Source organism: Alosa pseudoharengus, unplaced genomic scaffold (assembly GCF_046254945.1).
Source record: "Alosa pseudoharengus isolate Yale_2024_CS ecotype anadromous, Long Island Sound unplaced genomic scaffold, YU_APseudo_1.1 YU_APseudo_1.1_scf_4, whole genome shotgun sequence".
Lineage (NCBI taxonomy): Eukaryota > Metazoa > Chordata > Actinopteri > Clupeiformes > Clupeidae > Alosa > Alosa pseudoharengus.
The window spans coordinates 46,265,945-46,290,153 of NW_027468774.1; the positions used below are offsets into that span (position 1 = coordinate 46,265,945).

The 24,209-nt window shown below is 40.5% G+C and overlaps 1 protein-coding gene across 1 annotated transcript in view; it reads left to right on the top strand.

The window, feature by feature from the left end:
- Positions 1-23,751, top strand: part of foxred1 (FAD-dependent oxidoreductase domain containing 1) — a 104,985-nt gene extending 81,234 nt beyond the window's left edge. Inside the window, exons 9-11 of the mRNA XM_076266584.1 lie at positions 14,943-15,072; positions 15,143-15,247; positions 23,380-23,751. Coding sequence (XP_076122699.1) covers positions 14,943-15,072; positions 15,143-15,247; positions 23,380-23,634 — 490 coding nt within the window. The 3' untranslated portion in view covers positions 23,635-23,751. The remainder of the gene's footprint in view (positions 1-14,942; positions 15,073-15,142; positions 15,248-23,379) is intronic.
- Positions 23,752-24,209: the final 458 nt, after the last annotated feature.

Here is a 24,209-nt window from a genome sequence, read left to right on the forward strand (position 1 = left end):
AAAGTTGTAATACATTTCACACAGCTGTGTGAATCATGGAAAGCGCAAATGGAGTGGCCACTTCTAAATGCGACCCACTGTAGGTTGACATTATAGTTGTGGTTGCTAGGGTGTTTCTAGGGTAGACTTGGTGGTTACTATGCTACATAAACCTGCTATGTTGCTAGGATAATCATGTTGTTAGGTAGTAATTTAAGTGGTTGGTATGCTGGTTGATAGATGGATGGATGGATGTACATATATGGAGAATGCTGATAGACAGAGAGATGGATGGATGAGTGTGGAAGGTGCCTTGTATCAATATTCTTAGTTGAATGAAGAGGGACAGAAAAAAGGAGGACTTAAAGAAGCCACAACAGTCAGTAGAATACTGCCGCAAGACAGCCGGATTGCCCTATTATGATGTCATAATGGTTCAATGAAAGCCAATGGAGAAAATCTGAGCCATATGCTGTTTAACCACTAGCGCATCGTGCCTTACAACGCCCCTTAGCTGTTGTAGAATAAGTGTAACCTAAGGCCTCTCGGGGCTTATTGCTTTTCTGAAACCTGGCAAAGTTTCATAGTAGAGGCACAGCAACTAGAAATATAACGAGTTATTCCTAGATAATCATTCTTCCGCCAAGAAATATATTCCTCTATCTGAATGGTTGCCAAGCAACGTCGAGACGCAGCTACTTTAACTTTTGTATCAAGTTATGGTAGCGCAGTAATATAGAACGAAATGCGATCAAGGTGTATGTTTATGCTGCATTTTACAACGGTATCGAACACGATTCAGCCGAACACGATTCATCACAATCAAGGACCGGAACTATTAGTTTTAGAATATATATATATATATATATATATATATTAAGTGTTTATATTAAGTATAAAGTTCACAAAAATAAAAAAAATATATTACTTAGAGCAGGGGTGGGCAACTAATTTCCCCAAGGGGCCACATGACAAACTGGGACTGTTGAGGAGGGCCGGACCCAAAATACCGAACTCAAGTCTGAACTCAATTCTGTTCAATTCTATTCTGTTCTTGTATAACATTAAGTAAATCATATGGTTTTTGGTTACTAGTCGTAAGAACAGATGAAAATGTGAGGGAGACAAAGGAAAAACAGCAATATTTAATCTATGTCTAGTATTTAATCCTCATTCTCTAAAATGATTTTTTGACATTGACATTTTTTTCAGTTTTCAAAGACTGATATAAAAAAGTACTACAATATCTATATAATTAGGCTGTCATGAAAACGTGAAGGAGTCAGTACAACCGATAGGCCTGTGCCACCATTTCATCAACACTCAGCAATATTTCATCATTAAATCATTACCATCATTAAATTAACTCTATGCAGAATTAGACTACGAAAATGTGGAGCAGACAATAGTAGGCTGTCATTAGTTAATCAACATGCACAAAGAAAACTATTTTAAAAATGTAGGCTATGTTTTTGCTTTAACTTTATGCACATAACTGATTGGTGAACTCGCTCTGTGTGTTGAGCCGGCTGCTTCAAGCAACCTGTGGGTAGTAGCATCATACTAGTTTGCTAACATAAGATTTGCAAATAAACTCAGACATATTTTGGTTACAATTACGGGGTTATCCGATTGTAAACTGTCTATCTGCCAGTAACGTTTTGAAATGAACACTTCGTATCGCCAACGAGCAGCAGTAGAAGGTTGTTCTAACAACCTTTGCGGTGGTGAGCGACGCAGACATGAGACACAAAACTTTGAAAGGTTTACGCCGACGTAAAGGCAACTGCATTGTGTCGACGCAGAAGCATAAATTCTATTCACCAGCACATCAGTGAGGGTGTTTACGTCGAATGCATCCACGCACAAATGTATGGGCGTACAAATAGCAGTCGCTTTGAAAATAAAAACAACGATATTGATTTGCATGCATTATCTCTATGCTAGGCTCTTGACTATTGTTCTTTCACGGACCTTACGCGGGCCGGTCAGGGAAAGCCCACGGGCCGGATGTGGCCCGCGGGCCGTATGTTGCCCATGTATGACTTAGAGGAACACACCAACATTTTGATATACATGGAATTTGGTCTCTGCATTTATCCCATCCGTGAATTAAACACACAAACCAATGGTCGAATGCATGAATTGCTTTTTTTGAATGGTAAAACAAATTTGAACATGAAATTGAACTATATATTTAGTTTAGTGTTGCACGGTGTATCGATACTAAAAAGGTATCACGATGCCTTCACGCAAAAAACGATAAGATTTCTGACGTTTTTAGAATCAATACTTTATTAAAATAATAATGTTCTGTGTCTGTGTGAACTGCTGCTCTCACTACTCCTTGCACGCATCTAGGCAAGTGGGCATGTCAAGCAGGCAGCTCTGAGTGAGTGCGCAGCCAACGTCAACATAGTTATTTGCCGACAGACCTCGGCCTTGTGGATAAAACAGAAGGTGAAGTGAAATCTGCAACTATTTCGGGTACATCACAAATAGTGAAGGCAAGCCATCAGGTACACAGAGGCCCGTTTGTAAAATATGTTTCAAAGTCATTTAAAAGCAGTAGGCTACGCATGGAACTTGGCTAAACACCTCGTAGATATATCCCGACATATCCCAACATTTGTAAAGAGTTCAAAGAACGACAGGTTAACGAATATGCTATAGAAAACACGACTACATGGTTAGTGCCAAGTTCTTATCTTCTGTTGTAGTCTAGCCTAAGTGAAACGAGCTGTAATCATAGGATGCTAACGTGATGAAAGCGCAATGTTCACGCCAGAATAACATTACCATAACTTGTAAACAATCTATTTCATGTTCGGTCAGTACTACTGGTAATATTTGTCATGGCATGTAGACTGCAATTTGTTCAATAATTATTGCCCAGATGTACCCAAAATGCGCTAATTAAAGCCCACATCATATAATACCAAAGCGTGTTGAGTCCTAATAGTAATAGCGACTTATTGTTATTGTTATTATGGTTATGGTTATGGTTATGGATTTAGCAGACGCCTTTGTCCAAAGCAACACATAAATACAAAACAACAAAATAATATTTAAAATTGAACAGGGAACAGATTAGAATGTTGGTCAAATATAATAAGGAGAATAGTTATAATAAACAATAATATCAATTCAATCAATAGCCTAATAAAAAAGTAATGGAAAAAAAGGGGAAAGGCAATAATAAAACAATAATGTCCATTCAATCAATAATATAAAAACAATGACATGCTAAGACTACATTAAGGAGAATATCAATAATAAACAATAACGTCAAATTAATTAACAGCCCAATTAAAATAAAACAACATTATACAAACCATAACACATAAGCACTTAAACAACTAAGTATATGTTGAATAGGAATATCTTTAGACCCTCTTAAACGACCCAAAACTATCACAGGAACGGAGAGCACTGGGCAATTCATTCCACCAACATGGAACCACTGAAGAAAAGAGTCTGGAATTAGACCCAGTTTTCATGACTGGTCGACACAACAGACGCTCACCAGAAGACCGCAGTGGGCGGTTGGGGATGTAAAGCTTGATTATTGAATTAATCAGATCCAGTTAGTGATCCAGTTAGTGTCCTATAGGCCAAAGTGAGAGATTTAAATGTAATTCTGGCTACTATAGGAAGCCCAATGGAGAGTAACTAGGAGAGGAGTTACATGTGTCCTCTTTGGCTAATTGAAGACCAGGCGTGCTCCAGCATTCTGAATAAGCTGTAATGATCTTATTACACAAGCGGGTAAGCCAGCTAATAGTGAATTGACCGATCCCAAGCCCCGCCCCCTTTTACTATGTCACAATGAGGACTTCGGAGGACCTCGGTCTACCTCGGTCAATTTTGAATTTTCTAGTGTCCATTCTGTATGACTATACGTCGGTTATGCAAATGCTATAATGCTTCTTTTGCGAGTAGCTTAAGTAACTAAATAACTAAAGAGCTCAAAAAGGTTCAAAGATAAGCCTGGGATACTTGTAGAAGTGACATCCGATATCCTGACCGTGTGAAACGTTAACACACATAGGCCTAACTTTGCATAACTTTGGATAGGCTGCTAGCCTACTTTTCAGTGTGTGTACGAAAATGTTCCCTTTATTTGTGTTCATAACTAGGATACACACAAAAACATAACTAAATCTGGTTTCCACTGATGAAACAACAACATAAGCCTACGCAAAAATGTATACATCCGCAGGAACTGAACTCGCATATTCATACGATTGGAAGACGCGCAGAAGAATACACCTTCAATCACGTATCGCCTTACACACAACAAGAATACAACAAGCTTTGCTACCTTGCCATGTTTAACTTGGGATAGAAGACTATTCACAGAAATAACGCAATAATAGCCTATGCGATGCATTATTGATGGCTGAACGAGAGATAGCCAAGAGAGATGCACTCGGCTAAATGGGGGTGCTGCGTCCCCATGTTGAACACGCGTTCTCGCACACTGTCCTGCAAACTTGTCCGACTTAGCAACAGTAACTATGGGACTGACAATGGGAGGAGGGGCTTGGGATCGGTCAATTACAATAGTCCAGCTTAGAGATGAGATGACCATGGTCTGAACAAGAAGTTGTGTGGAATCTTGTGTCAGATAAGGTCTGATCTTCCTAATGTTGTAAAGCATAAACCGATTTTGCAATAGAAGCTATACAGTGGGTCCCAGTTAAGTTTGGACGGGTTCCTTCAGGAATCACGCACCCCATTTTCTCAGCAGAAATGGCACAAACTGCAGTTGACACAAACAACCACAAGGTGTCACTTTGGAGTTCTGCCACTACTATTTTTGATACGACTTGACTTACTGCTTCCATGATGCATTTTCCAAGTCAGTAGAACAATCAGAGAAAGCTGAGCCATTACCAAACATATATGATAATACAATAGCCTGAGTTTATATATCTTATACCCTATTTGTCACGGTTACTTATAGATTTGATAGTGTAACGATAAGCGCATGAGACTTTCAGCGGGGGAACGGGAACTTAAATTGATCACGGTAGTTTAAGCTTACACTTGACAAAACATTCTAATATGAAAATGTAGATGCAATTGTTGTAAGATGGTGCAGCTCCTTTAAGAAAGCAACGTGTGCAGGGATGGAGAGAGAGAAAGCCAGAGGGGATATGTGTTAGAACTTAGATGCGTGTGGAAAGTGCTGTTGAGACTGGAGCGAGTCATATTCAAAATAATGCAAAAAATAATTCCGCAGATAAAACCAATTATCCTCATTCATTGCAACCGCAGCATGCCTGCTTGCCGACGTTCAAACGAAAAAGATATCAAAGCACCTTTTGCGTTTGAATGTAGCACGAATTTAAACAGCTTGACAAATGATTTAGCTAATTGATTATAGCCTGTACAGCAATTGTTGAACATTTACCTGTACAAGTACATTGTTAGCCTACAGACCAATTTCCATAGTGCACATCTTATCAACAGTTTGAATGTCGTGTGTGTTTCTGCATTGACAAATACCGTTCAGCACAATGATTCATGCCCAATTAATTTCCCCTGTTAAAGTGTTCGCCTTTGTTACACTATTTGGTTTCATGATGTAGCCTATGATAAACACCATATGGCCAAATATGTGACTCCGCTAATGTTATAGGCTATACAATTTCCCCTCTTAAAGACAAGCTGGTGTAGCTTATTAGACTAGGCTACTATTAAAATGCACCGACAGTAGCCTTGGCTATGTGTAAAGTAAGCTATCGCATGATTTCATGCACGTAAGTTCATGCATCTGTCAAGTTCGTACAGGGCCTCGCCCCCCCTTGCGACGGCCCTGCAGCTCCTCCTAAGACAGCGAGGAAAAAGTTAAAATATGCGATAAACCCGGGAAAAGTTGACAGGTTTGTTTCGGTCCCAGTGATTGTGAAATTGTGCAAACGACAGCCTTTTCAAGGCATTTCAAGGAAGGAGTCGTAGCATGCAAGCTCCCAAATTGACCCAGTAGACAGAAGGCATCAATAGCCTAAATTGTTGGGACTGGGGAGGGTCATGCGTTTTTTCTCAATCACTTTGGAGGGTCATAGAAAAATGTCTTGCTGGCGAGGGAGGGTCACGTCTTTTTTAACTAACGCTCCCAAAACTCCTCCGGTAGCCCCTTAAATAAATAACGAACAGTCCCTAATTGATTATAGCCTGTAGGCCTACACCAGCAATTGTTGAACATATACCTGTACAGGACATTGACAGTAGCCCAGCCTAACAAGCAGATGTTGCAAAAAAGACGCAATTAATCAGAAATAAATAATGTAATCTGCATCGCTTTATTTAACAAACTGCAAGCAACAAGAGGGTTGAGTTCACTGTGAGGCCAAACCCAAGAGCAGAGCCTATCTGCTAAGGCACTCGATAGGCTATAACGAGCTGTGTGCGCCTGGAAAGACAATAAGATGCTTTCTGAATAGCACAGCGAAGACGGCTCTGGTCATCCCATACCCTCCCCCCACTTCCTGTAGCCTACCATTATGACTTTGCCGTTTTGGGACATTAAGCTTTTTCACGTTAAGCCCCCCTCCCCCACCCCCTTCTTTCACAAGCAGTGGGGGAGCGCGGGGCACAAAGTAACACTTTTTGGTAGACAAAGGAGGGTTCTCCGCGCTTCTGTCGTTTGGCCACAATCCGGTGCAACCAGGCCAGGACAGATATTTTAGAGCAGGGGTGTCAAACTCTTTAAAACAGTGTGGCTGAAATAAAAAACAAACAGCCTACAACAGTAACATTTTCAAATGCAACTTCTAGGCCTACAGTATTAGTTAACAACTGGTCAAAATGCATTCATGGACTGACATTGATGAGAATAAACTGCAGTCAATAATGTGCATAACAATGTCCATAACACATATCACCACTAAAATTAACTGTGGCTAAGAAAGGTACTGTGTGTGTGAGAGAGAGAGACAGAAAGAGCTATGGTACGTACACCCACCCACCCCACCCCCGCAAAAACAAATTCACGCGTGTACAATATTTGTCTGTTTCCCGGTTTTAGGTCCGTGCATTGCAAAAAAAGTAGCCTACATAGCATAACAATATCCACATGCAATAATACAACAACAACGTCTACGATGACCTATTCATTTGGACAAATTGATACAGCCCTAAAGCTAAAGTTACCTTCAGTTTTGTTCTAGCGTACCGTGACGTCTGGCTTTAAACAGCTGTAATCTAACGTTCTGACAAGCACATCAATTGCCTACTTTGTTCTTGCCCATCTGGAATAACTCCTCTAGCTTTGCTGTCTCCATCCTTTCTGTTTTCGTTGTTTAAACTTGTGATATCCATATCTAGTGAATTAGCCCAACATTGCTGATAACCATATATAGATAGCCGAGTAAAAGAAAACAACAAGTAGCCTAGTTGTGCCTGCGTGCGTATTCTGTCTTTAAAGTTTAATAATGTTCTGCACCTTTTACTAAAGAATAAAGAAAATTAAGAAGACATCTGAGATGCACCGGCGTCTCTCCTTCTCTCTAACACTTTTTGGCTTTGGCTAAATATTTCTAAAATCATTTGAGTTTCACTAGTCACATGTTTTAACAAGCAACACTTCTTTTTGAACTAATAACAGACGTGTGTCGAAAATGTACTTTATTTTCCATACGAAGAAATAACATATGCAGAGTCTACCAAGGTCAATCTTGACAAAAAAACCCTAAAACCTGAAAACACATGAGGCAAAAGTGCAAAAAATCACAAAACTAACTAAACTAACACGCGCATATTTTTGTATTGCAATCATTGTAGCCTACAGTTGTAACATCGCGTAACAGTCGTTTTACTCCCCGTATGCGCTCATTATAAAGAACGTTTAACGTGTCCCAAAAACAGCTATCAATTAATCACCAAACGTCTTATAAACAAGTATTGCCAGGAGCAACACCTTGCAAAAAATGATAACAATAGGCCTAGGCCTTTATATGGTTCTGCTCCTGCCTAGATTCGAACTCAGAACTGCCTGAAAGTTGTAGACCTGTTCTGGATATACGTGCATTAACCCACTCGACTGTCAGACAACGCTATCTGCTTCGAGTAGCCTATTGGGTAGGAATGTAGCCTACACTGGTTGCTGTGGCACAGTCTTGAGTGACCGAATTCGTTTTCCTTTGTCATATGAATGTTGTCATTTTGTTAACATTACTGTTAAGGAGATGCTGTAGGCAAAGGCTATATTTCAACCTCGTTAGTGTAGTAAAAAAAAATCAGAACTATTCACAAGGTTTCTGGGCAGCATATTTATGTTCTGTTAGCAAGCGAACTTCTCATGACTACCGACAAAGTAGCCTACTGCCAGCTGACGAAGCTCTCATTTTAAAACATTACTGAGAGACAATCAAGAAATCTTGCCACTGAATCCAAAACTATGTTATGTACAAAGCTTAGGCTACAGTGGACTAGCATGTTGCAGGGGCTGCTAAAAACACAGAGAAACGCACTGAAAACTCGGCCAATCACAGCCCTTGCTGTCGAATGCGCCGTCCGGTTCGACCGTGGAACGCCACAGCAGACTATGCTGCCCCCAAGCGGCTGCAGTTGTACTTACATTTCACCGAGCTGCGTGAATCACCTTGATCGTGAATGAAGTGTCAATTTTTAACTGGGACCCACTGTATGCTCAGAGAAGTTAAGTCGGTCATCAATTACAACGGCCAAGTTTCGTGCCGATCTAGTTGGGGTCAGTGAAGTTGAGTCAAGCTGGATGTTAATCTGTTGTGGAATAGCTGTTTTAGCTGTTTTAGCTGAGAGCAGAGGTGGGACCAAGTCACTGTTTGGCAAGTCCCAAGTAAGTCCCAAGTCTTAGCTGTCAAGTCCAAGTCAAGTCCCAAGTAAATACAGAGAAGGGCAAGTCGAGTCCAAGTCCAAGTCACTTCAAAGCCAAGTCGAGTCCAATTCCAAGTCCCAATCTTTTTCAGGTCCTAAACAAGTCATCAGGTACTCTTCACTTAATAATACCATTATTAGACTATCGATCATAATTTTAGCACTTACTGTATTTTCCGGAATATAAGTCACACTTTTTTTATAGTTTGGCTGGGCCTGCGACTCAGGTGCAACATATATATATATATATATATATATATATATATATATATATATATATATATATATATATATATATATATATATATATATATATATATATATATATATATATATATATATATATATATATATATATATATATATATATATATGTATATATATGTATATGTATATGTATGTTTTTTTCCTCTTCATGACACATTTTTTGACTGGTGCGACTTATACTCCGGTGCGACTTATAGTCCGGAAAATACGGTACATCTAATTCACAGTATTTTTTAAATAAATACAGATTAAAACATCTTCAATGTTTCTGTCTTGCAATCTTTTACGACATGCGCATACCTGTGTAATATGAGTAATCTGTACAAAACGTATAGCTACATGACACTCAGCACAGCTGCAAATATATATATTGTTTTTCCAAATTGCGGAGCCCACTGTAAGGATGAGTAATAATTTGACTGATGGCATTTCACTGCGCTATGCCACAGATTTGCCTGCAAACAATTATTGGGGGCCAAGCAGCGAAGCTGCGAAGGCACCCATTGAGTTACTAGCTTTTCCTATTATTACACTTTCTGCCATTGGAGTCTATGGCAGCCCATAGAACGCCTGGCTAAAAAGTGCAGATTTTTTGGCAGAAAGTTTCGGGACACTCCACTGACCATTCACACTCATTTACGGACCTCTAAACACAGCCATCTAGCGCCACCAACAGGTCAAAATCTGGCCAAAAATTGAACCGCTGGGTCTAAAGTTATGAAATTTGGCACACTAATTCAGCACTGTCCCATGATCACTCTCACCAAATTCCAGAGCTCTATGCCCAACACTCTAGCGCTACCAATGGGTCGAACCTGGATTGCATTCACGCATGTGACCATTGAACGTTGCGTCCGATTTTAACATATCAGGCACCGTTGGAATCCCTGGACCATCCCGAGTTCATCGACTCCTATCCCGTCACTTTCCGCCATATTGGACCTCCGCCATATTGGATTTAGTACAAACTCTACGAAAAGTTTCAGCGCTTACAAATTTCATGGAACTTGGGGGAGATGATCTTCTGCCCGAGCCGCACAAACGATACTTGCCAGATTTTTCAATTTCATTTTTGTTTGCCCATGACAGCGAATCAAATACGGCGACGAAGCCACCAAAAAAGGAAGTGGACTAACATCTCCGTGACGCTTTGAGTTAACATAACAAAACTCGATACCATTAGTCAGGACACTGTCCCAATCACTCACGGCAATTTTCATGCATATACATTGAACACTCTAGCGCCACCACCAGTTCAATGGTGGACATGCGTTTATGCGCTTGATCCTTGACTCTTTTGTCTGATTTTCACAATTCAGGTAGCGTCTGAATCTATGGACCATCCCGAGTTCATCGACCCCTATCCCGTCACTTTCCGCCATATTGGACCTCCGCCATATTGGATTTAGTACAAACTCTACGAAAAGTTTCAGCGCTTACAAATTTCATGGAACTTGGGGGAGATGATCTTCTGCCCGAGCCGCACAAACGATACTTGCCAGATTTTTCAATTTCATTTTTGTTTGCCCATGACAGCGAATCAAATACGGCGACGAAGCCACCAAAAAAGGAAGTGGACTAACATCTCCGTGACGCTTTGAGTTAACATAACAAAACTCGATACCATTAGTCAGGACACTGTCCCAATCACTCACGGCAATTTTCATGCATATACATTGAACACTCTAGCGCCACCACCAGTTCAATGGTGGACATGCGTTTATGCGCTTGATCCTTGACTCTTTTGTCTGATTTTCACAATTCAGGTAGCGTCTGAATCTATGGACCATCCCGAGTTCATCGACCCCTATCCCGTCACTTTCCGCCATATTGGACCTCCGCCATATTGAATTTAGTCCAAACTCTACGAAAAGTTTCAGCGGTTACAAATTTCGTCCGATTTTCACAGAACTTGGCGGAGATGATCTTCAGACCGAGCCGCACAAACGATACTTGTCAGATTTTTGAATTTCAAGTTTATTTGCCCGTTTATTTGCCCGTGACGATGCCGACTAACAGGAAGTGGGCTAACATCTCGGCTACGCTTTAATGTATGAAGTCCAAACTTGGTACAGGGACTTGGTATCTGATTGTGAGGACGCACTAGGAAATTGGCATCATTTGGCCTCTATAGGGGGCGCTGCAATACATATACTACATATATTATACAATAATGCGTTCTCAATTAAATGCAGTAGGCTAGCATAAGTTCAAGTTGGATCTTCATGGAGAGGTCTCGAAAAGTATCATCTTTATGTAACATGCTGTTGGTGCATTTTAACATTAAACATTCTCTAACAAGAGTGCAAATCAGTTTGCAGTAAAGCTACTATTTATTGGCTAAATGTTGGTCCTTCCTCGGTCTCTTGGTGCCCTACACACAGTGCGTAACACGTGTGGGGGTAGCGGCAGCACTGAACTGTGCTCTGGCCACTTGTCTCCGCTATTTTTTTTATTTATTTTTTTTTTAGTCGCGGAGGGAAAGCGTCTCTGGGGTGGCTGGTCCACGATCAGGAAATTAGTTTTTGATTCGAGATATGTCAAGTCATCACAAGTCAAAGAGTCAAAGTCCGAGTCAAGTCTCGAGTGAATAGTATTCAAGTCCAAGTCGAGTCGCAAGTCATGCAGAATTTTATCAAGTCAAGTCTGAAGTCATTAAAATCATGACTCGAGTCTGACTCGAGTCCAAGTCATGTGACTCGAGTCCACATGTCTGGCTGAGAGATTAAGCTGAAGGTGCCGATCATTCATCCAGGCTGAAATATCCTTAAGGCATGCAGAAATCCGGTGGGAAACACTAGTCATCAGGTGGGAAAGACAGGTAAAGATGAGTGTCGTCTGCATAACAGTGATAGTCAAATCCATGGGAGCGAATGGTATCACCTAAGGAAGTGGTGTAAATAGAGAAAAGTAAGGGTCGTAATACTGATCCCTGAGGCACACCTGTGGTGAGGTCAAGAGACTTAGATACCTGTCCCTGCCAAGACACATTGAAAGAACGCCCTTTAAGGTAAGATTCAAACCAGTCAAGAGCTTTTCCAGAAATTCCCAGTTCAGATAGTATATATAGGAGAATGTCATGGTTAACAGTATCAAAGGCTGCAGATAAATCTAGTAGAATTAATACTGATGACTGAGCAGAGGACTCTCAATGCTTCAGTCACAGACAGAAGAGCAGTTTCAGTAGAATGACCACTCTTGAAACCAGACTGCATAGGGTCTAGTAGATTATTCTGATGAAGAAAGTCACAAACTTGGTTGAAGACCACTTTCTCCAAAACCTTTGACAAGAAAGGAAGAAGGGAGACAGGTCTGTAGTTCTTCACCTCAGTTGGATTAACTGTGCTTTTCTTTAGCAGAGGTGTAACCCTAGCCTGTTTAAAAGAATAAGGAACTATTCCAGAACTGAGCGAAGCATTAAATACGGGTGAGATCAGTGCCTGATTTGTGAAAATCGGATGCACCGTTCAATCTTCACATGCGTTAATGCAATCCAGTTTTGACCCATTGGTGGCGCTAGAGTGTTGGGCATAGAGTTCTGTAAATTGGTGAGAGTGATCATGGGACAGTGCTGAATCAGTGTACCAAATTTCATAACTTTAGACCCAGCGATTCAATTTTCGGCCAGATTTTGACCTGTTGGTGGCGCTAGATGGCTGGGTTTAGAGGTCCGTAAATAAGTGTGAGTGGTCAGTGGAGTGTCCCGAAACTTTCTGCCAAAAAATCTGAACTTTTTAGCCAGGCGTTCTATGGGCTGCCATAGACTCCAATGGCAGATATATAATAATAATAATAATAGGAAAAGCTAGTAACTCAATGGGTGCCTCCGCAGCTTCGCTGCTTGGCCCCCAAATATAGCTGCAAGCAGCAATGTGGGGGCCAAGCAGTGCGCTATAGCAGGAATGGAGTTGCCATGGCATGAGCAAGCACTCACAGAAAGTTTGATTGCAATTGGATAATGGATGGCTGAGAAATAAGCTCATTTACTTTGTTATAGTGCCCCTAGAGGTGCAAATTACACCAATGTCCTTGTGCGTTCTCAGTATCAGCTACCATGTCCCTGAACTTCATACACCAAAGAGTTGCTGAGATGTGAGCTCAATTTGTCTATTACAGCACCCCTAGAGGCCAATCGACACCACTTTCCTTGCATGTCCTCACAATCAGCTACTTTGCCTCTGTATTAAGTTTGGACTTCATACATCAAAGCGTTGCTGAGATACGAGTTCACTTCCTGTATTGCAGCGCCCCCTATAGAGGCCAAATGAGGCCAATTTCCTAGGGCGTCATCATAATCAGGTAACATGTCCTTGTACCAAGTTTGAACTTTGTACATCAAAGTGTTACTGAGATACAAGCTCACTTCCTGTATTGCAGCGCCCCCTATAAAGGCCAAATGATGCCAGTTTCCTAGTGCGTCCTCATAATCAGATACCAAGTCCCTGTACCAAGTTTGGACTTCATACATTAAAGCGTAGTCGAGATGTTAGCCCACTTCCTGTTAGGCGGCATCGTCGCCATGTGTGATTGGCTGTCATGGGAAAATAAACTTGAAACTAAAAAATCTGACAAGTATCGTTTTTGCGGCTCGGTCTGAAGATCATCTCCGCCAAGTTCTGTGAAAATCGGATGAAATTTGTAACCGCTGAAACTTTTCGTAGAGTTTGGACTAAATCCAATATGACGGAGGTATATGCATGAAAATTGCCGTGAGTGATTGGGACAGTGTCCTGACTAATGGTATCGAGTTTTGTTATGTTAACTCAAAGCGTCACGGAGATGTTAGTCCACTTCCTGTTTGGCGGTTTCGTCGCCGTATTTGATTGGCTGTCATGGGCAAACAAAAATGAAATAGAAAAATCTGGCAAGTATCGTTTGTGCGGCTCGGGCAGAAGATCATCTCTGCCAAGTTCCGTGAAAATCGGATGAAATTTGTAAGCGCTGAAACTTTTCGTAGAGTTTGGACTAAATCCAATATGGCGGAGGTCCAATATGGCGGAAAATGACGGGATAGGGGTCGATGAACTCGGGATGGTCCAAGGATTCAGACGCTACCGGAATTGTGAAAATCAGACAAAAGAGGCAAGGATCACGCGCATGAACGCATGTCCAGCATTGAACTGGTGGTGGCGCTAGAGTGTTCAATGTATATTCACAAAAATTGCTGTGAGTGAATGGGACAGTGTCCTGACTAATGGTATCGAGTTTTGTTATGTTAACTCAAAGTACCACAGAGATGTTAGTCCACTTCCTGTTTGGCGGCTTCATCACCATATTTGATTGGCTTTCACGGGCAAACAAAAATGAAACTGAAAAATCTGACAAGTATCGTTTGTGCGGCTCGGGCAGAAGATCATCTCCACCAAGTTCCATGAAAATCGGATGAAATTTCTGACCACTGAAACTTTTCGTAGAGTTTGGACTAAATCCAATATGGCGGAGGTCCAATATGGCGGAAAGTGACGTAATAGGGGTCATTGAACTTAGGTCAGTCCAGGGATTCCAACGGTGCCTGATATGATATAAAGTTAACGCAAAGTCTACGTCCATTATGATGCTATGATTGAAAGTGATGAGTCATCTTGAGTGATCTTGATGAGTGATATCACAATGTGAAAGATGTTTTAGATGTTTCTCCTAAATCTTAGCCTTAAGATGTTTTGTGAATATGTTAATGAATATGTTAATGGCCATTTGTACAAGTGTGCTCAGTGCCACAAATTCTTCATGCATGTATGATTAATTTTATAATTACATACAATGAAAATATTTAATATATTTGAGGTTGTACTGTATATGCTCATGTCTAATGTTTGCTATTGTGTTTTTAGATACATCTATGTAGTACACTGTCCACACGGACCAGGAATGGACACCCCTTTCTTAGTTGATTACTCAGGAGTATACCTCAGAAGGGAGGGACTTGGAGGGAACTACATCACTGGACTGTCTCCTGATGAGGTAAATAAATAGTTCTAATTTTGTAGGTGTGTGTGGTGTTGGTTAGATGTAAATAATCTTGCTCTTTCAGGTAGAAGAGCCAAACTCTACAAACCTTGATGTTGACCATGATTTCTTCCATGAAAAAATCTGGCCAAACTTGGCCCATCGTGTTCCTGCTTTTGAATGTTTAAAGGTAAGCCCCACCCCCCTTTTTTCCACTTGCCACTTTGCACCCCCACTCACACCACACACAGGTACACCCCTCTCCCCTCTCACACACACACCATTTCACTATACCCCCATACACACACCAGTGTTGTAGTCAAGTCACTATGCCTCGAGTCCGAGTCCAGGTTCGAGTCCTCAGTGTTCAAGTCCGAGTCAAGTCCAAGTCATTGAAAAAAAATTCCAAGTCAAGTCTCCAAGTCTCTGTCTCCAAGCAGGGGTGCCATCACTTGTGTGAAAGTAGTATTGCCAAATTTCTTGCCAAACCCAATGTGTTGTATTTATTATATCGGAGAGAATACCATACCATAGCTATACCATAGCCTATAGGCCTACTCATAATAAATGAGCAATCCACATCCCAATCACACAGGCCATTAAGTCACATTATGCTGTTACTGACTGCTGACAATTGTATAGGCAGTGTTGTAGAAGTTCATACTTCACAAGAGCTAGATGAACGTTGGAGTAGGCCTATTTTGTAAGAGGTAGTGTGGATCATAAAAGGGCATTTTTTTAAATTCTGGCTGTTAAATAGCCTACACAATTTTAGCGCAGTTTGGGAGGGACAGAAACAGAGCAGGGCCCGTCTTGGTACTGACTCCCGTGACGTGAACACTGGCTACCGGCAACTGCATAATTATGTTATCACTTCACTGACACTATAGAGACATATTTCACGTCAACAATAGAGATGAAAACTAGCTTTAGGTTAACGAAGATGTAGATCATCTGCCTAATTAATTTATTTGTGCAACAGGCCACGTTCATTTCAGCGAGATGAGTGAAATAAATGTTTTTAAGCTGCCATCACCATACTATTTGCTACGATATTCACCTGTTAGAAATAGAACACGTTGCTATTTCCTTTTTTTTCGTGCAGTGGATTAGGCTATCAAATCGCTCGTTTGAACAGTAGGCCTAACAGTAAATCCAGTTAATTCGTGGTTTTAAATATAGTTGTTTCTGGCCTACCCACAGAGGTTCAGTTTGTCAGTTTCACTTGCGCAGACACGTAGGCCTACATTGGCAATGTAATGTTATTCTTCTATATTTTATGACACCAAAAGTATGCTATATCTTGATCGGGAAAACGTTTAGTTTATTTTTCTTTCATCCGATAATAGCCTGCTGCAAATTAACAGACAGAAGCACGGCAGGGCACGCCCCGAATGAAAATGAATGAATGGAACCTAGCTTCTCGCGTCAGTCAGGGAAAACACTGTTCACCAAGTCACGATGATCAGCTATCCAGCAGCAGTGTTTGTTGTTTAGCCTAGGCTGAGTGTAATCTTAGGTAATGTTATGTCATGTATGAGAACTAATATTGCCTGGCAATAGCCTACTACATTGAAATAGCGGCGGCCACATCTCCAGGCATTTTGGTGTTAAAGTTAACGTTAGTTTGCTTTGCATGTGAACATGATGTGACTTGCGATGTAGCCTAACATTCCCTTGAACTAAAATTAGTATTACGAATAATTTATATATTAAAATCATATAGCAAATTATAGCCTAATGACATACTACAATTATAGCCTTATGATATATTACAAAAAAAAGTTGAGTCCTCAACGAGTCATCGCGAGTGCGAATGCACGAGTCCGAGTCCAAGTTCGAGTCCTCAGTGCTCAAGTCCAAGTCAAGTCACGAGTCTCTAAATTTGGCTAATGACTCGGACTCGAGTTCGAGTCTCGGACTCGAGTACTACAACACTGACGCACACACACACATTCATAAACTGAACACACACACACACACGTATGAACATGCGCACATACTCAGGAGCGAACACACGCACACACTCAGAAGCAAACACACACACGCACGCGCACACACACACACACACACACACACACATACAGAGAGAATCGCACACTCTCACTGTAGAGCACACACATACAGGTAACCAGTGACGGCTCCTGAAAAGATTCTCAGGGAAGGCAATTTTTCGATCCACCCACTGGATTAGCCGGTTGAAGATGTAGCGGTTCTTGATCACCTCATTATTGTGGCGACAGACAGCTAGCCAGTATCCCTCATCCAGTTGAGGGGAAATGTTCACTCTACCGAAAGCAGAAAATCTCCAACAGCTATTCATATGGGTCTTCGACAGTTCATCTTTTCAGAGAGATGGTGCTTCTGTTACACCAGTCGCTGTCCAAACAGTGCTATCTGCCGAACCGCCTTCAGGGTGAAAGAGTAGGCAGGGGTAGCAGAAGACTACATTAGCTACGCTGCAGCCTGCTAGCCAGGTTTTTTGTCTGCACCAATTTATGGAAAATCCTCGGGTGTAGGACTTTCTCTCCTTAATAGAAACCTTTTGAATGTTTAAATTTGGTCTGGGTGGTCTTAAATGTTTTGTTGCCAATTTATCGTGATTCGTTCACCGATTAAAAGGAACTTCTTTCAAAGAGACAATCGAGTTGCACTGAACGCTAGCCATCTTGACAATATGTGACTTGATTGAAGCTGCTACCTGCTCTTTTCTTAGTTACATACGTATGAAGAAAGTGCATTAGTGCAAGCTCTCCTGGAACCCATAGAGATTGTATTGAAAGCTCCGATATTTGAAAAAAATGGATTTTACATCAGAGTCTATGAGAGACTTCTGTGCGATTTTCAACCTGACTGAAATCGCCCCAAAAGGGATGGGACCATTTGAAGCACGACTTTAGCCTGATTGGACAGTGCCATTTAATGGCAGATCACATGTCTAGAACACTGATAATGACTGTTGCCGTGATAGAATTGGTTAGAAAAAAAATCCCTCCTTTTCCCGTTTGGCAGTGCGTCGCCCATATCACCCTAATGAACACACTGCCCCTGCAGGTACCCCCTCCTCACACACACACACACACCATAACAACCCCCCTTTCCAGACACACACACACTACACACAATTACACCATACCTCCCGCACAACACCCCATTACACCCCCCTGCCCTATCACTGCAAGCGCCTCATGCTTGATCATCCTTAAGCACACTATGTGGATGTTTGATTTAGTTTTTTTTAGTATATTTAGTATTTTAGTATTTTTTTATCTTCTACTGTCTCTATTGTGCAGTGGAGTTTTTTTATATTTATATACTTATATTACTTTTTCTGCTGTAAGTGCATGTTGTGTGTGATGTCTGTATGCTACTGAGACCTTGAATTTCCCCTTGGGGATCAATAAAGTATCTATCTATCTATCTATCTATCTATCTATCTATCTATCTATCTATCCCCACACACACATTACACCATAACCCCCAAACACACCTATACCTTTTTATTACTACTATTTAATGTACTCTCAGCTCAGCTGGCTGATGTACTGTAAGTTCAGCTGGCTCTTTAGCACTATTGCAACTGCAAGATTCTAACTTTTTTCTCAGTTGCTTTGGTGCTTTTCTCAGATCAGAATGAAAATTCTCAAAACTATTAGTTCAACCTCCACAACATTTAGTCATTTGTGCACATCATAGTAGCCATTCCTCCTTCCTCTGAACAAATTGCAAATGCTTTTGAACATGTATCAGTTGCTTTGTCATATCAGTCAAAATTAACTATACTTATGGATGCTGAATAGTCGTTCCCAATAAAACTAATAGTCTTCATTTCATTGCTTGAGTCATTACATACAAAATTGGTGAACTAGTTATCAAATTCTGTCACAATGCTCTAGAATTGCAACAGCACCAAAGTGACTGAGAAAAACTGTATAGTAGATAAACCCCCTTTGGTTTCAGCCAAAAATATTGGTGGGGACAATTTTGTCAAATATTGATGGGCACTAGTTACCATGGTCCCCATCTAAACCTATGCCCATGCTTATGAAAGTATTTTGGTTTAATCAAGTCTTTACCATTAACATACATAGGGCCCTAAACTAAAATAACAGGTAAAGTGCAAAGTTACTCCATAAGCAAAGTGTCTTTCACATGAACTAAAGCTATCGTGTGGCATCTGTCCCGTCTATGTTTGTTGTTAGGATCTTGCTCATGGTATTAAATTAGAACTTGTCTTGTAATTATGACCACCGCAATAGTGAAGCGGCGGTCATATAGGTTTAGTCTGAGATTTTTTTTTTTTCTGGATTTTTAAAAAAATTATATTCAGTAATTTTGTGTCAACGATTCCCAGGACACTGAAAGACCAGGCTGCACGAAACTTGGTGGGCATGTAGCCCCACAAGCATGACATGGAATCTTTGATTTTTGTTTTGATCTGTAGACCACCCGTTGCACTGGACCCCCCAAAGAATACATAGATATAATGGTCATGTAACAAAAATAAGATGTTTTAACCATCTAAGCATGATGCATAGCTAAATATGGGTTGTCTTATTATACTCTAAGTATAGAGCTGTTCTGTGCTTGTTAAGTGTCAAAAAAGAGGTGAGTTGAACAATTTGGTAACACTTTACTTGACAGAATCAACATACCTGTTCTGCCCCTGCTTCTGTGTGTGTGTGGCGTGGTCTAGCCTGCTACATTAGCTCGGCAGATAGCTAACAGTTTCCCCAAGACAAAGAATGAAGCTTGCGTATCCTTTCCAAACTTTACTCAGAAGCACTGTAAAACTACAAAGATACAAGAATACATCTCAGTATTTCATTCAGGTACAAACGTTGTTCAATGAAATATTGTCTGTTTAAAGAGTACAGAAACAAATGCGTTAGCTTAAGGCTAACTTCTATGGGAAATTCCATTAGCCTATATGATCAAAATACACATATTCGTTAACAAAAGATTTAATTACCAGTATTCTTAGTACTTAATGTCAAGATAACTGCATGAGCTTGTACTTACAGGCAAACGTTTTTCTGGCCAACTTAATCAAGAGAGAAAAATATGTGACCGTTTACTTCACCATGTATCATCGAACTACGGCAAGACTGACAGTACAAAATAAACATTACGTTAAGTTAGGAGTCACCACTAGAGGTCTCCCTTTCCCCAAATAAACAACAGAACATCACAATTCCTAAGAGTAAGAGTGACATGACACTATGATGATACATGAACCCTAACCCTAATCCTAACTTGTTATGACAAAAAACAAATGACACTTAATAACAGAAGCATTATGTCATAAACATTTATGACTTGTTTATGACACGTTCATGACAGTGTCATGTCACTCTTATGTCAATACTGTCAAGTAAAGTGTAACCAACAATTTTTTCAATAATTTTGCCAAAGAACGGTAGTTTGGATATGGGCCTGTAGTTAGTTAATGTGGATGTGTCTAGGTTGTTCTTTTTGAGAAGTGGTTTTATAACAAAAGTCTTTAGGGATTTAGGAAATGTGCCTGTCTGTAAGGATGAATTTATGATGTTAAGCAGATCTGGTGCTAGGAGGTGAAGAACATATTTTAAAAAACGGTGGGTATAGTAGTATCTAGTGTGCAAGTGGAGGAGGTGAGACTTTGTACTGTTTTATTAAGAGTTTCAGTATTGATAAAACTGAAGTTAGACATCAGGTTTAATGCTTCTGTAGTTATTGGTTGTGGTTGCTGAGTGATATGTGTTTGAGATATTATGTTCAGTCTGATTTGATGGTGGAGATGAGCTTGGGTCTTAGGTCCTAGTTGGGGGAAGGGGGGTCAGTTTTTCCACTGTCGAGAACAGGATTGTTACATTACATTTAGCAGACACTTCTTGACCAAAGTGACTTACATATGTCAGCTATATTACAAGGGATCACACTGTCCCCAGAGCAACTTGGGGTTAAGTGCCTTGCTAAAGGGCACAACGGTGGAAGCCGGGAATTGAACCGACAACTTTCAGGCTACTGCATGCTAGCCTAGCTCCTTAACCACTACACTACCACCGCCCACTACACTACACTTGTTGTATTTATTTATACACTTGTTGTATTTATTTATTTATTATGTATTTTAGCATTAGTGCAGGACTAGGATGATGAGATTGTCTGTTACTGTGATATATGGCTGTACACAGTGGTGGTGCTTTCCCCACATGTGCTCAAACAGGTATAGTGCAGGTGAGCATGCCCAAGGAATGTGTATTGTTGCATGTCTTACTGATGATGTATTGGGGGGGGGGGGGGGGTTTGTCTGTAAGTTGTTTTTCCTTCACTGTCTTGGATGCTGTAACAAAGCAAATTTCTCCTTTGGGATACAATTAAAGGATTATCTTATCTTATCTTAGGACTCAAGCATTGTTCATGTTCCGGTTTATGATGTTAGAGAAGAATAATTGTCTTGCTTTACCCGTTTTAGTATTACAATTTCGAAGCATCTCCTTGTATAGTCTCTAGACTGTTCCCACCATGTCATTTTTATCAGAGGGAGAGTAATGCCTGACTTTAGAATATGGAACCAATTCATGACTAGTAAGTACATACTGCATAGGTATTACTGATGATAATGTGCTTGCTGCTAAGGAACCAGTTTCCACTTTAGAATGGGAACCAATCACTCAGTTGTTAAGTGCTGTTTGACACAGCAACCTGGGCAGTGAAGTGCAGCGAGGTTGAGCCATATACTTATATGAGCCATATGCTTATTCTACAATTGTTCTCCCACTATTTGGAATTTATTTAGACAGTATACTAGTGGGTTATACCAGAGACTTTCTAATGAGGAGACACAGCACTCCAAAAGTCCTCCATAGAAATGCATGGGGTTAGCTTGTAACAACAATATGGCAGTTGTCTACGCATATCACACCCCTTATGCGGCAAAACGTCGACATGTGAATACATTGAGCCAATCATGTGCTGTGTTGTGAATACATTGATCCAATAATGTGGTGTGTTGTGAAGACATCGTGCCAATCATGTGTTGTGACCTCGCCGCTGGAGCAAGATTGATGTCGTGAAGCCTTGCGCAAGCGCATTTCTACCAAAATAGATGCCCGATAAGTGCCCAAAAAGCGTTGCAATATGGCCGCCGAGTGGAGGGACTTGCCTATAAGGACTTTGGTTATACATATTCTCTTTTGGTATTTACTACTAATTAGTAAGTAAAGATCAAGGCTTACTAGGTCATTATTAAGATTATATCATGAATAAAGGCCTAATTTGTCATGAACAAGACATTTGTGAATACACGCCTAACAAATGATTAATGTGCCTTAGAGGTCACTAATACAGGAATTAATTAGGTATGTATTAGTGGCTAACATGTGAACCTTAAAATAAAGTGTTACCAAACTTGGGTCTGGAAATTTGCATATCTGAAATGACAGGGTGGTACAACTGCATTCATAGAACGTTTATGTTGAAGTGAAGAGGGAAAAGAGTAAACAGGATAGTGCCTCATCCCCAAGTGACCTTTATTGCTGAGTGAAAAGTTACAGCTGAGTGTAAATCTTTCTCAAATATTGATAAAACAAGTAGCTACTTAGTTGGACTTTCATAGTTTACAGTTTTATACAGTTTACATATCAAGTGGTATAACCAATGTAAAACTAAGAAAAAGTTATTTTAATATAAAACTCTTTATTGTTTTGGAAAATTGAATGGATTAACTTGCAAGTCAAAAGTCAATAGATGCCCAATATTTCAACATAAGCTGTGAGAACATGTTATGTTTTTTTTTCTCACGGAACGTCATCAGCCAACAAGCATACAGCAGCTCAGAATCTTTTGCCTGGTTGAAAAATAGGCTACTATGATCATTCACAAAAAGTTTCCTCCGCTTGACCAGAGAGGGTTAAAGCGGAGCGAGAGGTGCAAACATTCGACAACTTCCGCATTCTATTATTGCAAGGGGGAGGGGGGAAATCCCCATTTATGCAGATCAGAGTAAGCTCTTGCTGCACTAATGTCAATGGGAGACTTGTGGAATTTTACCAATAAATTGTATAAATTATGTCTCTCTGAATCTAAAATCTAAAAACTGTGATGAGGTGCCTTGATGAACAAAGCATTCTTTCAAGGACACAAATGATTCAGATTGAGAGAGATTTATTTGTTTCATACACAGTGTTACAGTATACAACTAGTAGTGACAGGTAAACCTGGTTACCCATGGCTGTCCAAAATGGAAAAGGAAAACAGACAACAGATAGACAGATAGATGGTAGCCAGTTTAAAATGTTCTATGCCTCTGACTAATGGACTACTTTGTTTTTGTGGCAGGTTACAAGTGCATGGGCTGGTTTTTATGACTACAACACCTTTGATCAGAATGGCTTATTGGGAATCCATCATCAGGTGCGAAATATGTATTTTGCCACTGGATTTAGTGGACATGGGCTGCAACAATCTCCTGCCATTGGTCGTGCCATGGCTGAGCTTATTTTAGATGGAAGCTACCAAACTCTGAATCTCAGTGCCCTGGACGTTAAGAGGATTTTTTATGAAGAGCCCTTATTGGAGAAAAATATCGTATGACGGAATTGTGATATTGGCTTTGCCATGGCTGAGTTTATTTAAGGTGTAAGCTCCCAACATATAAATTGTGTTTTTAAACCATGCTATATACTCAATAAACACAGATCTGCTATTAAATGAATGACTTTGAGTCTTCTGTACACCATCATTGAAAAGTGTGGAAACATGTCATAATTTCCATGAAGTTATATATTATCCATCAGATAAGTTGCTTGAATGTCTTTTCTTCTAAAAATCCTGTATTTGCAGTATTTATAGCATTCACATTGTTAGCAGTCCAGTTGTTTGTTGAGGTAGTCTTCTGTTTTACATTCTGTTGCTATTTCTAGGTCATTTTTATGTTTTAAAAATAATTCCATATAGCACCTGTAAAGACCAAACACGCTGCCCCATTTTTAACCATCGGAATGGTCTCACTGAGGTGGGCCCATTCAAATTGCACACAGAGACACGGAGCCAAGGTGTGAGGAGGTGATCTTCCCCCTCCTCACTGCCATGCTGTGAACTCTTGATAGAGTAGCATTTTGCGAGGTTACTCGCAGCAGGTGCCCTTGTTACGTTGCGCAAGCAAAGCG